At 44.6% G+C, this 14,725-nt stretch overlaps 1 protein-coding gene across 1 annotated transcript in view; it reads left to right on the forward strand.

Moving 5' to 3' along the window:
• LOC108550777 (calphotin) overlaps window positions 1–14,725 on the forward strand; it is a 58,196-nt gene that overhangs the window by 7,960 nt on the left and 35,511 nt on the right. The window contains exon 3 of the mRNA XM_017904634.1: window positions 13,694–13,840. Coding sequence (XP_017760123.1) covers window positions 13,694–13,840 — 147 coding nt within the window. The remainder of the gene's footprint in view (window positions 1–13,693; window positions 13,841–14,725) is intronic.

The raw sequence follows: 14,725 nt of genomic DNA on the forward strand, positions 1-14,725 counted from the left end.
TATTATTATCATAACGACGGTATATATAACCAAGGATCGTTTGAAATTACTATCTTTCGCTATCAATTAACGTTTACGTGTGTTTATTTATACTTTCGTACTTGTGTACACTCGTACGTGAAAGTATTCAACGTTTACACGTGCTGCTTTTAAAAAGCGATACACACGCGTTACACCGAGACGTTTGAAACGATAATCACGCGTATATCAAGAAGGAACTCTGGGAATTATACGAGCAAAATTAGAAAAGTATTCAACAACTGTACGTGTAATACTCGAGATACAGTTATCATAAATATGGAGTGTCGGTGAATCGGAGAAGTATTGCACAAGCAACGCGTAATGTTAACAAAAAGTACCACGAGTAATTAAGAAACAGAGTAATTTTCGGTAATTGCGCGCGACAGCCTTAAGACGACCTTTTCGTTCAACTCACTAGCGCCACCGCGGTCCATATCTCCGATGAATTGTAACGTCACATCGCATACGTTGTTGAATTATTTTCCAATTTTACGAATACGATATTTCCTTCTTACTACGTGTACCACATCGTTTTAAATATTTCTCTTTAATCTAATTTCTTTTAAGTATTTCTCTTTAATTTCTCTATCGAATGTAAACCATCGAATACTTTCGCGTACGACTGTACGTATGTACCTACATACGTATGAAAAACTTTAAGAAGCCTCGTATTAGACGCGGTACACGTAATACTCCTTCGCTCTACTATTCTTTCCGCTACGAGTTTCCGCGAACTCGTCCAGACTTATCGTCCGAGGAAACGCGTTAATGAATCAGCGATGAATCGCTCGGCGCGTAATCGCGAGTACACTCGCCCCGAGTTTTTTCCGCGGAACACGATCTGCGACTCGATTATTAAATTCAATTGATTCACCGACAATGACGCGACTGTCGTTACTCAGCGTGCAGACGGATCGCGATGTCGATTGACGGAGAACAACACTAAATGCACATGCGTCGGGACGCTCGATACGCTCTAGGTATACGACTCGCGAAGAGAACCTGATGATCTGGAAGTCTCGTACTCTTCACGGTCGATTCGACGTTACTTTGACATCAGTTAGACGTTATTTCGACGTTATTTGGAAATTCGAGATGGCGAACACCAAACGCACGTGCATCGGGACGCTCGGTACGCTCAGGATTCGACACGCGAAGAGAACCGGATGATCCGGAAGTCTTGTGCTCTTCACGGCTAATTCGTCGTCACTTAGACGCTATTTCGACGTTACTTCGAAATTCGGAGCGGCAAATACTAAAAGGCACGTGCGTTGGGATGCTCGGTACACTCTAGGCACACGACTCGCGAAGAAAACCGGATGATCCGGAAATCTCGTGCTCTTCATGACTAATTTCACGTCACTTAGACGCTATTTCCACGTTATTTCGACGTTACTTCGAAATTCAGGGCGGCGAATACTAAACGCACGTGCGTCGCACGATATACTTTAGGCATACGACTGGCGATGAGAACCGGATGATCCAGAAGTCTCGTGCTCTTCACGGTCGTTTCGACGTTACTTTGACATTAGTTAAACGTTATTTCGAAGTTACTTGGAAATTCGAAGCGACGAATGCCAAACGCACGTGCATCGGGATGCTCGATACGCTCGACATACAACTCGCGAAGAGAACCGGATGATCCGAAAGTCTCCTACTCTTCACTGCCAATCCGACGTTATTTAAACGTTATCTGGAAATTCGAATCGTCAAAGCCGCGAGTCGGAGTCTGCCAAGTGGCAGAGGCTGGCGCCATGGAAAGTTCGAACTGTCGCTCTCGCCGAATCGCATAAGCGTGTGAGTGTATCGCGAAATGCTGCCAGCTAGACGAAACTTGATATTTCCTCGATTGAGCAACCCCGGCAGCTGTCATGCACTAGATACGGCACTGCGCGCGAAAGAGAGAGATCGCGCCTCTTCCTTTCATTTCCGTTTAACGCCCAGGTCCTTTCCTATTTCCCGCTCTGCTCGATCGGCCACGGCTCGAGCGGATCCACGGAAAAGGGCTTATCGGCGTGGATTTTTCACAGGCCGATTATCTCGGCCGCAATAATCCCCGCCGACTCGCGCCTATCGATCCCGCTGCGTTTCTAGTCCGAGTGTATAAAGCTCGGTCGAGAAAGGCGTGCATTTAATTTCCTGGAAAAGTGTATTTTTACACGCAGGCTACGCCCATTGTGCCACTTAACGAAATCAGGATAGCGATCTTTCCAGAGGCGCGCAACGGTTCGCCTAGATCCACTGGAAACGGAGTAAACCGGACCGTTCGTTTATTCCGCGCGAGAACGAAAGTGTTCTCTCTCGGGCAAGCGGAATATACGACCATCTCGCCACGAAATCTCCCCGATATCGCCCGCTCTTGCCGCACGTAACACCTCTCCTCTCCGCTTCTTTCCTCTCTGCTCCGCTCCGGTATATCGGTATCGATTTCTCGATCTCGCTTTCACGCACGAGTCCAAGGAAACCGCGTTAATTCCCCGTAAACGTGTTATCGGGCCCGCAACGATTCGCCACCGGCTGTATCGCGGCTGTGTATCGCGATCGCGGCGCGGACACGCGGGGAGTCGGCGACGCGTGGACGCGCGACGCTCGGCTTACCGCCATTACGCAGTCGGTCGGGATAGATTCGCGGAAACGCAGTCGGCTGAATTTTCGCCCCCGTGGAAAAAATACCGAAATACCGTTTCGCCGAGGCCGAGTGGTCTCCATCGCACACAGGTGCACGCACGCGTGTGTGTACCGGTAACGCGTTCTCGCGAGTAACTGTAACCGCGTCTCTCCGCGTAAACGCTCTTACCGGTGCATACCTAACTGTCCTAGACGAATAAATCTTTCGTCCTGTCTATCTCATTCTCTCTCCTTCTCTCTGTCTTTCTTTATGCCAGTGGGTTTGTTAGTCGTTTGTGGGTTTCTTCGTGGCTGGCGCCGAAATGGACACCGGGCAGCAGCATCTCTGCGATCTTGCGAAATCTGTCAGGGCAGGTGCGCTCGTTCCTCGTATCGAACACCTGCTCTTGATAGTTCTCGGCGACCACGGCTCGAGCTTGCTTTTATTTTTCCTGCGCCAGGATCTACGACTCACCCGGGCCCAACGTTTCGCGAATAATTTAAGATATATCTGCCGCCTGCGAGACCCGCTCTAATGGAAAGACCTTACTTTCGCAGCCTTGACCATGTAATTTAACCACGCGATACGCGCGTCCCAGGACCCACTGCTGGTCCTCTCCTTTGCTACCACCTATTCTATTGAAATTTTCACCCATTCGTAAGGTAAACGGGGGTGTTATAAGAGGTCTAAACGTAAAGTTCGCCGAACTAAGGTATATTCAATAGAATTCGAAGGATTTTTGAAATTTTTATCCAATTTATCGTGCACGGAATAAAGCAAATACTCCGTCGAGGTATCATTTTCCTCCGCTGTCTTTGAAATATTGTCGAAACGAACCATTAAGAGCTTATGCTTCGAAATGAACTGGGCTTGTTTGTACAGTTTTGGACCACCTGTCTTGCATTTTTCGTTTAAAAAGATTGGAAAATGGCGGAGTTACGAGCAATTTTATCGAAGGTCTTCTTAAAAATCCGTTATCCATGGTGTCCATGATTCAGGCATTTTCTATTATCCAAAATAAAAAAACTCAACGGCATTCTTGTTAAATACGAGTACAGCTGTGATTGGTACTAAAAAAAAATAAAAAATATCGGTAAATAAAAAAATGGCGGCACTTGTGATTGTATCTACCGATTTCTTCACTCTCTTTTCGAGTATACGAGTATGAAAAAAATAGAAAGAATGCGAATTTTTAAATAATTTTTAGTAGGAATCATAGCCACTAGTGTGTCGAATATTTGTGCAAAATTTCGTGCTAATCTGTCGAACGCTGTTTGAAAAATCATGGGCAGTTTGTGAAACACGCGTTTAATTTTTTACGTTTCTATACGAACGAAGGGAAATAACTATAATTCCGCTATTTGTAAGAGTTCGAGACTGATATTTACGGAAAGTAATGTTGAAAACCTGTACTTTGAGAAGAAGAAGAAAAAAGAATCGATTTCCTCGATCCTACATAGTAGAGGACCCCCTTAGACGATAGCGCGAGGGGATGATTTACGTGCGAATTATGTACCCCTAGGGTGCGAAATATGCACCTTAGGTGAAAATTTCAAGAGTCTAACAACGTTGTCGCTCTTTACAAATTTACGTGCGAATTATGTACCCCAGGTATCTTAGGGTGCGAAATATGCACCTTAGGTGAAAATTTCAAGAGTCTAACAACGTTGTCGCTCTTTACCGCTCTCTTTTCGGCAAAAAGGAGAGAGTTTTGTTCTCCGAATGCCGAAAAAACGCCGGTTATGGCTGTCTACTCGGACGCTAGGTCTCGCGGTTGTATTTTAGGTATTTATCTAAACCCCGAGAGACTGTGCTCGGTTTTTCCGCCATTCCGGATAGGCAGTTTCGTTTTATATTCTCTGCCGTTTTTGTCGCCAACCAGGGAATTCGAGAGAATTCGAGAGAATTCCAGAGAGAGACGATCTTCTCGCGATCGCTGTCTCGGAGTGTATCGCAGAAGCGGGTTGCGCTACCGAGTGACCTGGATTCCATGCCGATAGTTTTATTTCGCCGGGAGCACGCGATGGTTCAGCCGCGGCTTATGTAGCGTAAACCATCTCGAGAAAAGCGCTTTCTGCGTGAATCATCGGACGACGCTGCTCCCCGCCGCCGGCACTCAGCCAACTCGGTTTATTAATTAATACGAGACGCGACTCGTCTGTTTGCCACCGCTAATTAAAACTGCGTGCCGCTTGAATTCCATCCGATGTTTTCTGCGCGAGCCGCCAGCTCGGCGATAAAGTCCGCTGGAAGATTTCGCCGCGAGCGGATCAATTTGTCCCGCGAATCGCCGAACGAGGTCGCGCGATCCGCTCGCGAGCCAGCGCCGCGACGACCGGCCGTTTCGAGATCGTTTTAACATCGTTTAGAGATCGTTTGGAAATTCTTTCGTAAATCGTTTGGAAATCGTTTAGAGATCGTTTGGAAATTGTTTTCAGATCGTTTGGAGATCGTTTGGAGATCGTTTAGAGATCGTTTGGGTAGTTGGCGAGAAAGGAAACAAGAATTTTACGCTTGGGGGATATACCGAATCTTATATCGAAATTTCAGTCATTTTTCTTTGGTTTCCAGTTTAATCTCTGCAAGGAAATTTTCTTATTTTATTTCTTCGTTTAATGGGGTTCATGAATCCACTAGGGTATGAATATAATTAAGACACGTACGAAGGATAAAAGAGATATTGGCACGCTATACTATAATACACGGAATTTCATCTACATGCTCGGTGAGCATTTTTTTTATGGACTGGAAATCTTTTTCACGAAGATAGATAGATAATAGATCCTACCGATTATAATTTTCTTCCGAATATAATGTTCTTTCACGATAGCCTGAGAGAGCCTAGAAATTAAGCATTTTCATTCGTCTTCTATCATTATACAGTCATATTGTACAAAATTTTATATTACACGAAGACAGAGGTCGGACTGTAATTTCCAGTAACGATTTCACCAAGGCGAAACGATATTTGCAAACAAAAAGAATCGATCTAACTCTTCATCCTTTACGCATACGAATGCTTTCGTTACCTTCGTACACTACGATTTCACCGTGAAAAATTATACGTCGAAGCAATGTTCAACTTCAATCAACTTTTATACATCTCGCCCATTTACGATAAGATTGGATAACATTTCAGAAATTCCTCGATTTTTGTATCTGGTAAAATATGCCAAATAAAGTTATCGCGAGATAAGACTATTAGCGTACAATCACGAGAATTAACACGATAAATTAGGCTCGTTGCTCTAACGCAATGGGTCAGAACCCGGATTTTTCAGTTAACTTACTCCTGAACCTTTCAAATACTTTTATGAGCTATTATAAATCGTCGGAATCAATGGCGACAATCACGAGACCTAACAGAAGTTCTAGGGTTCCCTAGGCAAACCTCTAGTGACAAACATTGAAAATCCGAATTCTTCGCAATCGACGTACTCCCGAACCTCAGAAACACTTTCTCGAGCTCCTGTGAATCGTCATAATCAATGGCGACAATCACGAGATCTAAGAGAAGTCCTAGGGTTCCCTAGACAAACCTCTAGTGACAAACATTCAAAATCCGAACTCTTCGCAATCGACGTACTCCCGAACCTCAGAAACACTTTCTCGAGCTCCTGTGAATCGTCAGAATCAATGGCGACAATCACGAGACCTAACAAGAGACTTAAAAGGAGACCTAGGGTTCCCTAGGCAAACCTCTAGTGACAAACATTCAAAATCCGAACTCTTCGCAATCGACGTATTCCCGAACCTCAGAAACACTTTCTCGAGCTCCTGTGAATCGTCAGAATCAATGGCGACAATCACGAGACCTAACAAGAGACTTAAAAGAAGTCCTAGGGTTCCCTAGGCAAACCTCTAGTGACAAACATTCAAAATCCGAATTCTTCGCAATCGACGTACTCCCGAACCTCAGAAACACTTTCTCGAGCTGCTGCGAATCGTCAGAATCAATGCCGCGTTTCGAAACGCGTTCCTATTACGCCACGATGGAGAGAAGACAAAGGCCCAGAGCCTCACGAGCACACGGCGGCTGGTACCGGTCCGGGTCAGGTTCGAGGGAACCGAGGCGATCGCGAGAGGCGATCACCACCTCGCTATTATCCGCACGAAATTCGTAGATCCTGTGTCCTCGTGGCGTCGCGTACCCGCGCGAATCCGCGGCGCTCGTCAGGCGTTTCACAACGTCGAGATTCGCGCGAGATTTCTGCGCCGCGAGCTCTGATTCAGGCGCGAGGAATTCGTCGCAGAAAACTGCACCTGCTCGCACCGGGCCCCTCGTCCTTCGCGACTTGTCCTCGAGCCGGCGATTTCTCGTATGCCGATACCGTTCGATCGACAAACGCGGATTTCTCGCGCAAGGTCCATCAGGTCGCCCGCCAACCGCTCTGAATATCGAATCGCGGATGGATAAATGGCTGGCTAAACGGGATGGATTCTTTTATTTATCACGCGATGCTGCGTCTTTCGCGCGTGTTTCCATGAATACCTGATATCAGTCGCGCTAGAAAAAGCCACGAAACTGCTCGGTGCATCGCGCGCGGGACGTGCAACCAATTGCATCGGCGATGCACGCGACTGACCACTCGCGTTCCTCCGCGCTACGTGACCTCGCGATCCGAGGGTTAATGGAGGATGTCGGATAAGCGAAATCACAATTGACGGCGAGGAGCGTAGGATCGCTGAAACTCTTCCCGAACACGCGTTAATCCCCCCGTGATTCGAATACTTTTTGGACGGAGAAAGGAAAATTTATTTTACTTATCCTGCGAGAAACGTGCGATTCTAGGGATCATTGATATGGGGAGAGCAGCATTCTCGATGGCGCTGTGTCGATGATCGGTTTACTTAAGTTTAACCCCTTGCACTGCGATTTAAGTCCCGATGGGCGTGTCATAGTCAGTGGCAAAGTCGATCACACGTCGAGACATGTCGAGAATAATCCCATGACCTAGGCAGGAAGCCATTGGCGAAAATTAAGCGCGTGTCTGATCTCTAGGTTATTTACGTTGGGCCCTACCTACGAACCACGGCTCTCGCACGTGATACTCGCGTTTGACCTTACTGCACGAGCATTGCAGGCGAAGAGGTCGAGGTGACCAGTTGTCATCGAGGTATCGATGTCTGCTTATTTAATTTTACGTTGAAATACGTCGAAAGGAAGATTCCTCGATGATAGGAGACTTAGGCATGATAGGAGAGTAGGCATTTGGTCCGGTATCCTTATCACGAATCCAACACGATATCGTTGCCGAAGAAATTAAGGTGAAATGCATGTAGGACCAGTTGTCATCGAGGTATCGATGTCTACTTATTTCATTTTACGCCAAAATACATTCGTAGGAAGGTTCCTCGATGATAGGAGAGTAGTCATTTAGCCCGGTGTCCTTATCACGAATCCAACACGACATTTTTGCCAAAGTAATTAAGATGAAATGCATGAAGGACCAGTTGTCATCGAGGTATCGCTGTCTACTTATTTAATTTTACGCCGAAATACATTCGCAGGAAGGTTCCTCGATGATAGGAAAGTAGTCATTTGGCCCGGTGTCCTTATCACGAATCCAACACGATATTGTTGGCAAAGAAGTTAAGGTACCTGCTATTTAGTTTTACGTTTCTAAATACGTCGATAGCAGATTTCCTCGAACGTGCATGATAGTAAAGTATTCCTCGGTATCGGTTGCCTTCTTGTTTAGACGATAGTTTAGGATTAAACTGGCACAAAATGGTCGACGTCATAGGAATAGAGACAGCTCGTCGAGCTCGTGCCTATCGCATTCTAACTCAAAACTCTCTCTCTAAACTATCTAAACAAAAATGCCGCTGATATGGCGACTATAATCACGACCATTCGAGAAGCATTTCTTTAAACGTATTTCGATCTGAAGCTAAATAAGTCATCGATACTTCTATGACAGCTGGTCCTCGAACGCGTCTCGAATTAAACCTAAATAAGCCGATCATCGACGCTGAGACAACAGCGAGGACGCTTCTCTCGTATCAATGACCCCTGGAATCGTTCGTTTATACAGTTTAGGGTTAAGGGTGCACAAACGCGCGAATAATAAGCATAATCGAATAATAAACGCGAGGTAATAATGGAGATGGGAGAGTACCGCGGCCGATAATGCGAGGAGTTTGCACGATACCGGTGATTAAACGCAACGGTACAGTGATATATCGATGGCTGGAATAAATTGAAGAAATCCCAATGCAGGGATACATGATTCTAGAATCATCCGGCGCCATGGAAGGTTAACGCTAATCCCAAGAACGTATCGTCAGTCATTAAAATACACTTATTGACACTAGGTCCATGGACGTTTCTTGTATACCTATTTCTACGGAACGAATCGGGCATCTTGAAAAAGCAATTTAAAAAACAACATAATTTACAGTATTAACATATAAATGAAACTGCCATATATATTTTTAACTGCAGTTTCTGTAATTTTCCTTTTACACTTAAATGAAAATAATCCCTGCGAATTTTACAAATTTTATATAAATATGTATCTCACGAGTTTCATCTATAAGTTAACCCTTTGTGCTCGAGAGGTGACTCCATTTCATAAAATTTGTAAGATCGATATTAATTAATATATCAAATTTCATGTAATGCAACAGTATGCGAAGTATCGAAGTCAAATAATTCTACAATTCTTTATTTACTGCTCAAAAAAGTATCGTCAATTTTTTAGTAGAGAATCTTTAAATTCTACTCTTCCCTAGTCAAAAAATCGTCGAGTGCAAAGGGTTAACATCGATCTTTACACAGAATGTGATTAATTGGCGACTGAGAGTCTAGTGCAAATGGTTAAAGGAAAAATCTCCGAGTCGAGTGACCAAAGCTATGTCGTTAAATGCGGAATTTTAAATCTAAGGTATGAAAACGATCATTCGAGTCGTGCCCAAGTTTAGCAAACCTCGTTAAAATATATCCCAGTATGTGCAAAAAGCTAGCCTAAGTTGGGACAGTTAACTCTTTGCGGCATGGGATTTCAGATAATAAAATAGACCTAAATAGATAGAAAATAATCTAAAATAGATAGAAAATAAATGAAACAAAATTGGTACATTTTTACTAATAAAGGAATAATCACATAATGTAAAAACATAAAACCAGGAAAGAAAGATTGTCGCAATAATTCTTCAGCTTGCAACAATTGATGAACTTGTACTGGCATGTTGAACGTTGTCAACACGAGCGAATGCATTTAAAACATTTGTTGAAGGCATTACCAACTGCTTTACGCAAATAAGACGAAATATGAACCTATGGGCATGCAGCTATCGCAATATTTCGAGGTGGGACTAAAAATGTCCCACCATGCATCAAAAAGGTGGGGCACTTCTAATCTCAACGTGCCCCAAAGAGTTAACGAATAACAAAAAATATTGTGCAAACCGATAAATGGCTAACTCTGTCATAGTTGTGGCCAGTAACTGCGTTCTTTTACACCGTAGACAAGCATAAAGAACTTTTCAAAGACTGTTTGTGTGATCTTTAACCCTTTGCGCTCCTGTGTCGAGTTACACTCGACATTTTTCGATTCCTTATTTACTGAACGAGAGAACAAAAAATAAGTAACTACTTCAATTACGACAATCTTTAATATAACGGAATAGTAATAATAATAATAAAACAATTTTAAAATGAGCAGCAGTCGAGGAACTGTCCTGTGAAGTAAATTGCAAAACAAAATTCTTAAAATAGTAGGGAGCTATTGGTAACCAAATTTTTTAAAATAGTAGGGAGCTATTGGTAACCAAATTTTTAAAATAGTAGGGACCTATTGGTAACCAAATTTTTAAAATAGTAAGGAGCTATTGGTAACCAAATTTTTTAAAATAGTAGGGAGCTATTGGTAACCAAATTTTTTAAAATAGTAGGGAGCTATTGGGAACCAAATTTTTTAAAATAATTAGCAGCCGAGAAACTGTTCTGTGAAGTAAATTTCGAAGAAAATTCTTGAAATAGTATGGAGCTATTGGTAACCAAATTTTTGAAAAAGAATAGCAATCGAGGAACTATCCTCTGAAGTAAATTCCGAACAAAGTACTTAAAATATCAGGGAGCTATTGATAACCAAATTTTTAAAATAATTCAGAATGCAAAGTGTTAATCCCAGCGTGCCCCAAAGAGTTGACCCACCCCGCGAAACCCCGAAGAGCGAAGAGAAAACGACTGGAAGGAACACGCGTTATGTTCGTAGCCTAAGTGCGCGCATTGGTGGTGCACGCGAAGCGGATTTCTGCATGTTCGTTTCTGCCACGTAGCCTGCCTCTGCTGCCCGTCTTCTTTCTTTTCTCCCCGGTATCAGCCACGATACGCGATATCCAACCCGCGTGTCCTCCCGTCTGGCTGACAAGAACAAAAATAACCGGATATTTACATAATATAACTTCGCGCGTATTACGCGATGGAAGATTCTGCGCGCGGAGGAAACTGCGTATCGCCTCGGAACGTTTCCTTTTCGGCTGTGCGCACCACGTCGCGAAGAAGGGAAGTCTGCGAGCTCTCTCGTCGCGGTTAGATAACCGGCTGCGCGGATCGCTGGCTCGATCGGAATATGGCGGCACTTAGCCCGTTCGCGGTATATGGAACACGTAAACGACCAAGTGGAATTGTTCCGGAGGATTTGCATCGATAATAAAGCCGGCTGATGTTTACGCCATCGAAGGCGGCGAACGCGTCGACCCGGCCTTCGGCGAGCCTCGCAAACAATGCTCCGTTCCTCGTATTCCATTAAACCAGAAACACGCTCGGGAACCTAGGAAATAATGATTCACGAAATAGAATAATTCATCTGTATTGTCTACCGATTGTTATTCGCTGGGAATAGATCCCCGAGAACGCTCGATTAACCGAGTTAGGCGAACTTTCGCTGCCATGTCGTTCCTCTCGCGTCGTCCATTTTGGTCCCGCTCATCTCTTCGTTCTCTAGGACCAATTTAGGTTTTAGGACCAAGAGAAGATAAGCACGGTGATTACCAGAAAGGAGAAAGGAAGCTTTTCGACTGATCCAGCTGCTCCTGATCTCGGTCCTCGGATACTCGAGTCTGAGAACCACTGATCGTTCGCTGTAATCTGAGATTTTCGCGGTTTCATCCCGCACGTCGTTGGACAGCCGCAGCTGTCCCATTCCGATAAGTCTCGCAACTGTTGCTGCGAGAGCGCGTTCTCGCCTTTTTTCTCTCCTCGCTCCGTTCCTCTCCATCGGCTCCTCGCCATGATTTTCTTACAGCTCTTCTCGCACGCGCGACCACGAAGCGTTCTCCTCTCGGAAAATTCGCCACTTCCTAAACGCGATGACGCAAGCGACGAGGACAATTCCGTCGTATCGAGTAAGCCGAAACCCAATTTTTCCGCATTCTCGCACGCCCGGAGCCGTGTTTTTCCACCTCGTACCTGCCAATTCTCCCCGACCCGGCTCGCCGTTTATCGCGATCGAGATCGAGAACGCTCCACTTGGCGCGTTTATCTCCCAGGATCTTCCTCTGCCTGTCCCTTTTCTCCGTCTCTCTTTCATTCGCAGCGTCATACTTCTCCGCGGCGATTTATGAATAATAAAAGCGGCACGAGGAGAACGACCGGCTGCCGAGTATCGTGTCGTCCATGAAAGAAAAATCCAGCCTCCCCTTTAAGACCCGCTGTCTATCGACCGTGCGAATCTTTCGCGAGATTTTGCAACGGCCACGCACCTGCCGCCACGTGCTCAGGATCCGCAAGATCCACACAGATTTCACCGCGCGCGCGCGCACCGGTCCACCATTGCTCCCGCAACGTCGCGAATTTTATGGGGATTTCTTTCCAATTACTTCGGGAATAAAAATTTATTTATTAACGCTTTAATCGCCACAGTGGTCACTCAGTGACTGTGTCACTGGTCTCCTCGGGGAGGGGGCACGGGGGAATGGGGGTACGGTGGTCACCAATGATCGGTCACACTTATTTTTAAAATTCGATATTTGTTTTATTTTCTCTTCTTGGAAATTTGGAGAAGAAGATAAACAGGGAACTTTAAATGGAGAATATATCCCAAGAATAATGGAAATTTTGTCGTGCCCCCTTGAATACACTATGTGGAAAGTGCATGCAGTGGCGTAGCATGAAATAACTAAGATAGTATTGTGAAATCATTATGGATTTATGTATTAATCTATGATACACAGGGGAGTAGTGTATGCAGATGTGTGATATGTAAAATAAAAGGACAGCAACGGGAAACTTTATACTATGAACGCGATGACAGTGTTAGCCCCGCGACTCTCGGCTTAACCACTTGCGCTGGAAAGACGTGTCACGCACGTCGTAATGCTTTTGTCACAGAATCGTCAACGACGTGGTATACACGTCGTTAGGCAGTTGTTACAGGAACACTGGACCGTCCTGACACACGCGTCTGTGAATTTCTTACCATCGCAAGTGGTTAAAATTAAACTAAACAGTTAGACCCTGGTTCGTACCAGGTGTGGTACCTCCAAAAATATTGGGTTGAGATACCTAAATCAGAAGAATATCAATATTCGATGCATCATAACGTTTTGGTGTGACACGTGCTAGCCTCTCTACTGTCAAAACTGAACCTGCAATGTTTCCCTATGACTCTGACATCAGGAACTCTAGACAAATGACAGAATCTATCTTCCTGTATTGCGAGATGCATTAAAAAGCCAGTTGTCATCGAGATATCGACGACTGTCTATTTAATTTTAGGCCAAAATTCGTTCAAAGAAAGCTCCCTCCAGTATTCACGATAGAAGAGTAATCCTCATTGTCGGTGCCCCTTTCGTTTAATTTTGGACCGAATTAAAAGAAATAATTAAAATAATTTTGGCTCGATTTTGGACCAAATTGAGAAAAATAATTAAAATAATTTTGGCTCGATTTTGGATCAAAATGTAGGCAAAGGGGTTAATCGTACCCGTTGCCTGTCAGCGACAAATTATAGGTCCTCGTTCCGCAAATAGATCCTCGTTCGTCCTTGGATCACGCGGATTCGGATTTCTCCGAGTCCAAGTATCTCATTGACGCTGGCGCTTTCGTTGTTCCAGCAAGAAGAGGTAAAGGTCGAGGAAACGATCTCGGCCGCAGAGTCTCCCACGGAAACGGCGGAGGTGACAACACCGACGGAAGCGAATCCCGCTAGTCCTAACACTGCCACTTCTCCAGACAACAAGGAAACGAAAAAGAAGGAAAAGGTAGGAGCGATTATCGAATACTCTTAACCCTTTCGCTACGGAGAGTGTCACCGCGAAGTCTCACCGATCAAACGAAGCGACGTGTCAAAGAAGAAAAAGGAAAAAGATAAACTGACCATCGCAATAGAGCTTGCAATTCTTTGCGAGGTAGCTAAGAGGAACGGTACCAATTGTCTTAGCAATTGTTTACTCAATTTTTGTGGCCAGCGACTATAGTCACCCATCGTCTGTAGATGATGTCTCGTGCCTGATGACTATACTCCGGTGACTATACCGTGGTAGCGAAAGGGTTAACCCTTTGCACTCGAGAGGTGACCCTCAGTCACCATTTCATAAAATTTGGAAGTTCGATATTAATTAACCCTTTGCACTCGAGAGGCGCCTCTCAATCACCGTTAAATTAGATTCTAAAAATCGATGTTAATATATGAAATTCAAAATTACCTAACGATGCGTGCAATGTCGAAGATTTCCCATTTACCATTTTAAAAATATCCTCGACAGAAAATCTTCGAATTACTATTTTTCTGTAACGAAAACATCGTCGAGTGCAGAGGGTTAATATATCAAATTTAATGTAATGTAACAGTGTGCGAAGTATCGAAGTCAAATAATTCTACAATTTTGTTATTACACGATTCTTTATTTACTGCTCGAAAAGGTATCGTCAGTGTTTTAGCAGAGAATCTTTGAATCTCTACTCTCCTGTAGCCAAAAAATCGAGTGCAAAGGGTTAATAGGAAATGACGCGGATGGGAGACGATACGTCTTTCGTCGATCCTCGATCGCGAGTCGTGGCTCGGTTGGTCGCCGATGTCGGGGAACGTCGGAAACCGCGTGTTTAAAGGGTCCGACGAATCCACAGCTCGGCGAGACACGTGCGCG

This window comes from Eufriesea mexicana, unplaced genomic scaffold (genome assembly GCF_001483705.2).
Source record: "Eufriesea mexicana isolate 0111107269 unplaced genomic scaffold, ASM148370v2 scaffold2928, whole genome shotgun sequence".
Taxonomy (NCBI): domain Eukaryota; kingdom Metazoa; phylum Arthropoda; class Insecta; order Hymenoptera; family Apidae; genus Eufriesea; species Eufriesea mexicana.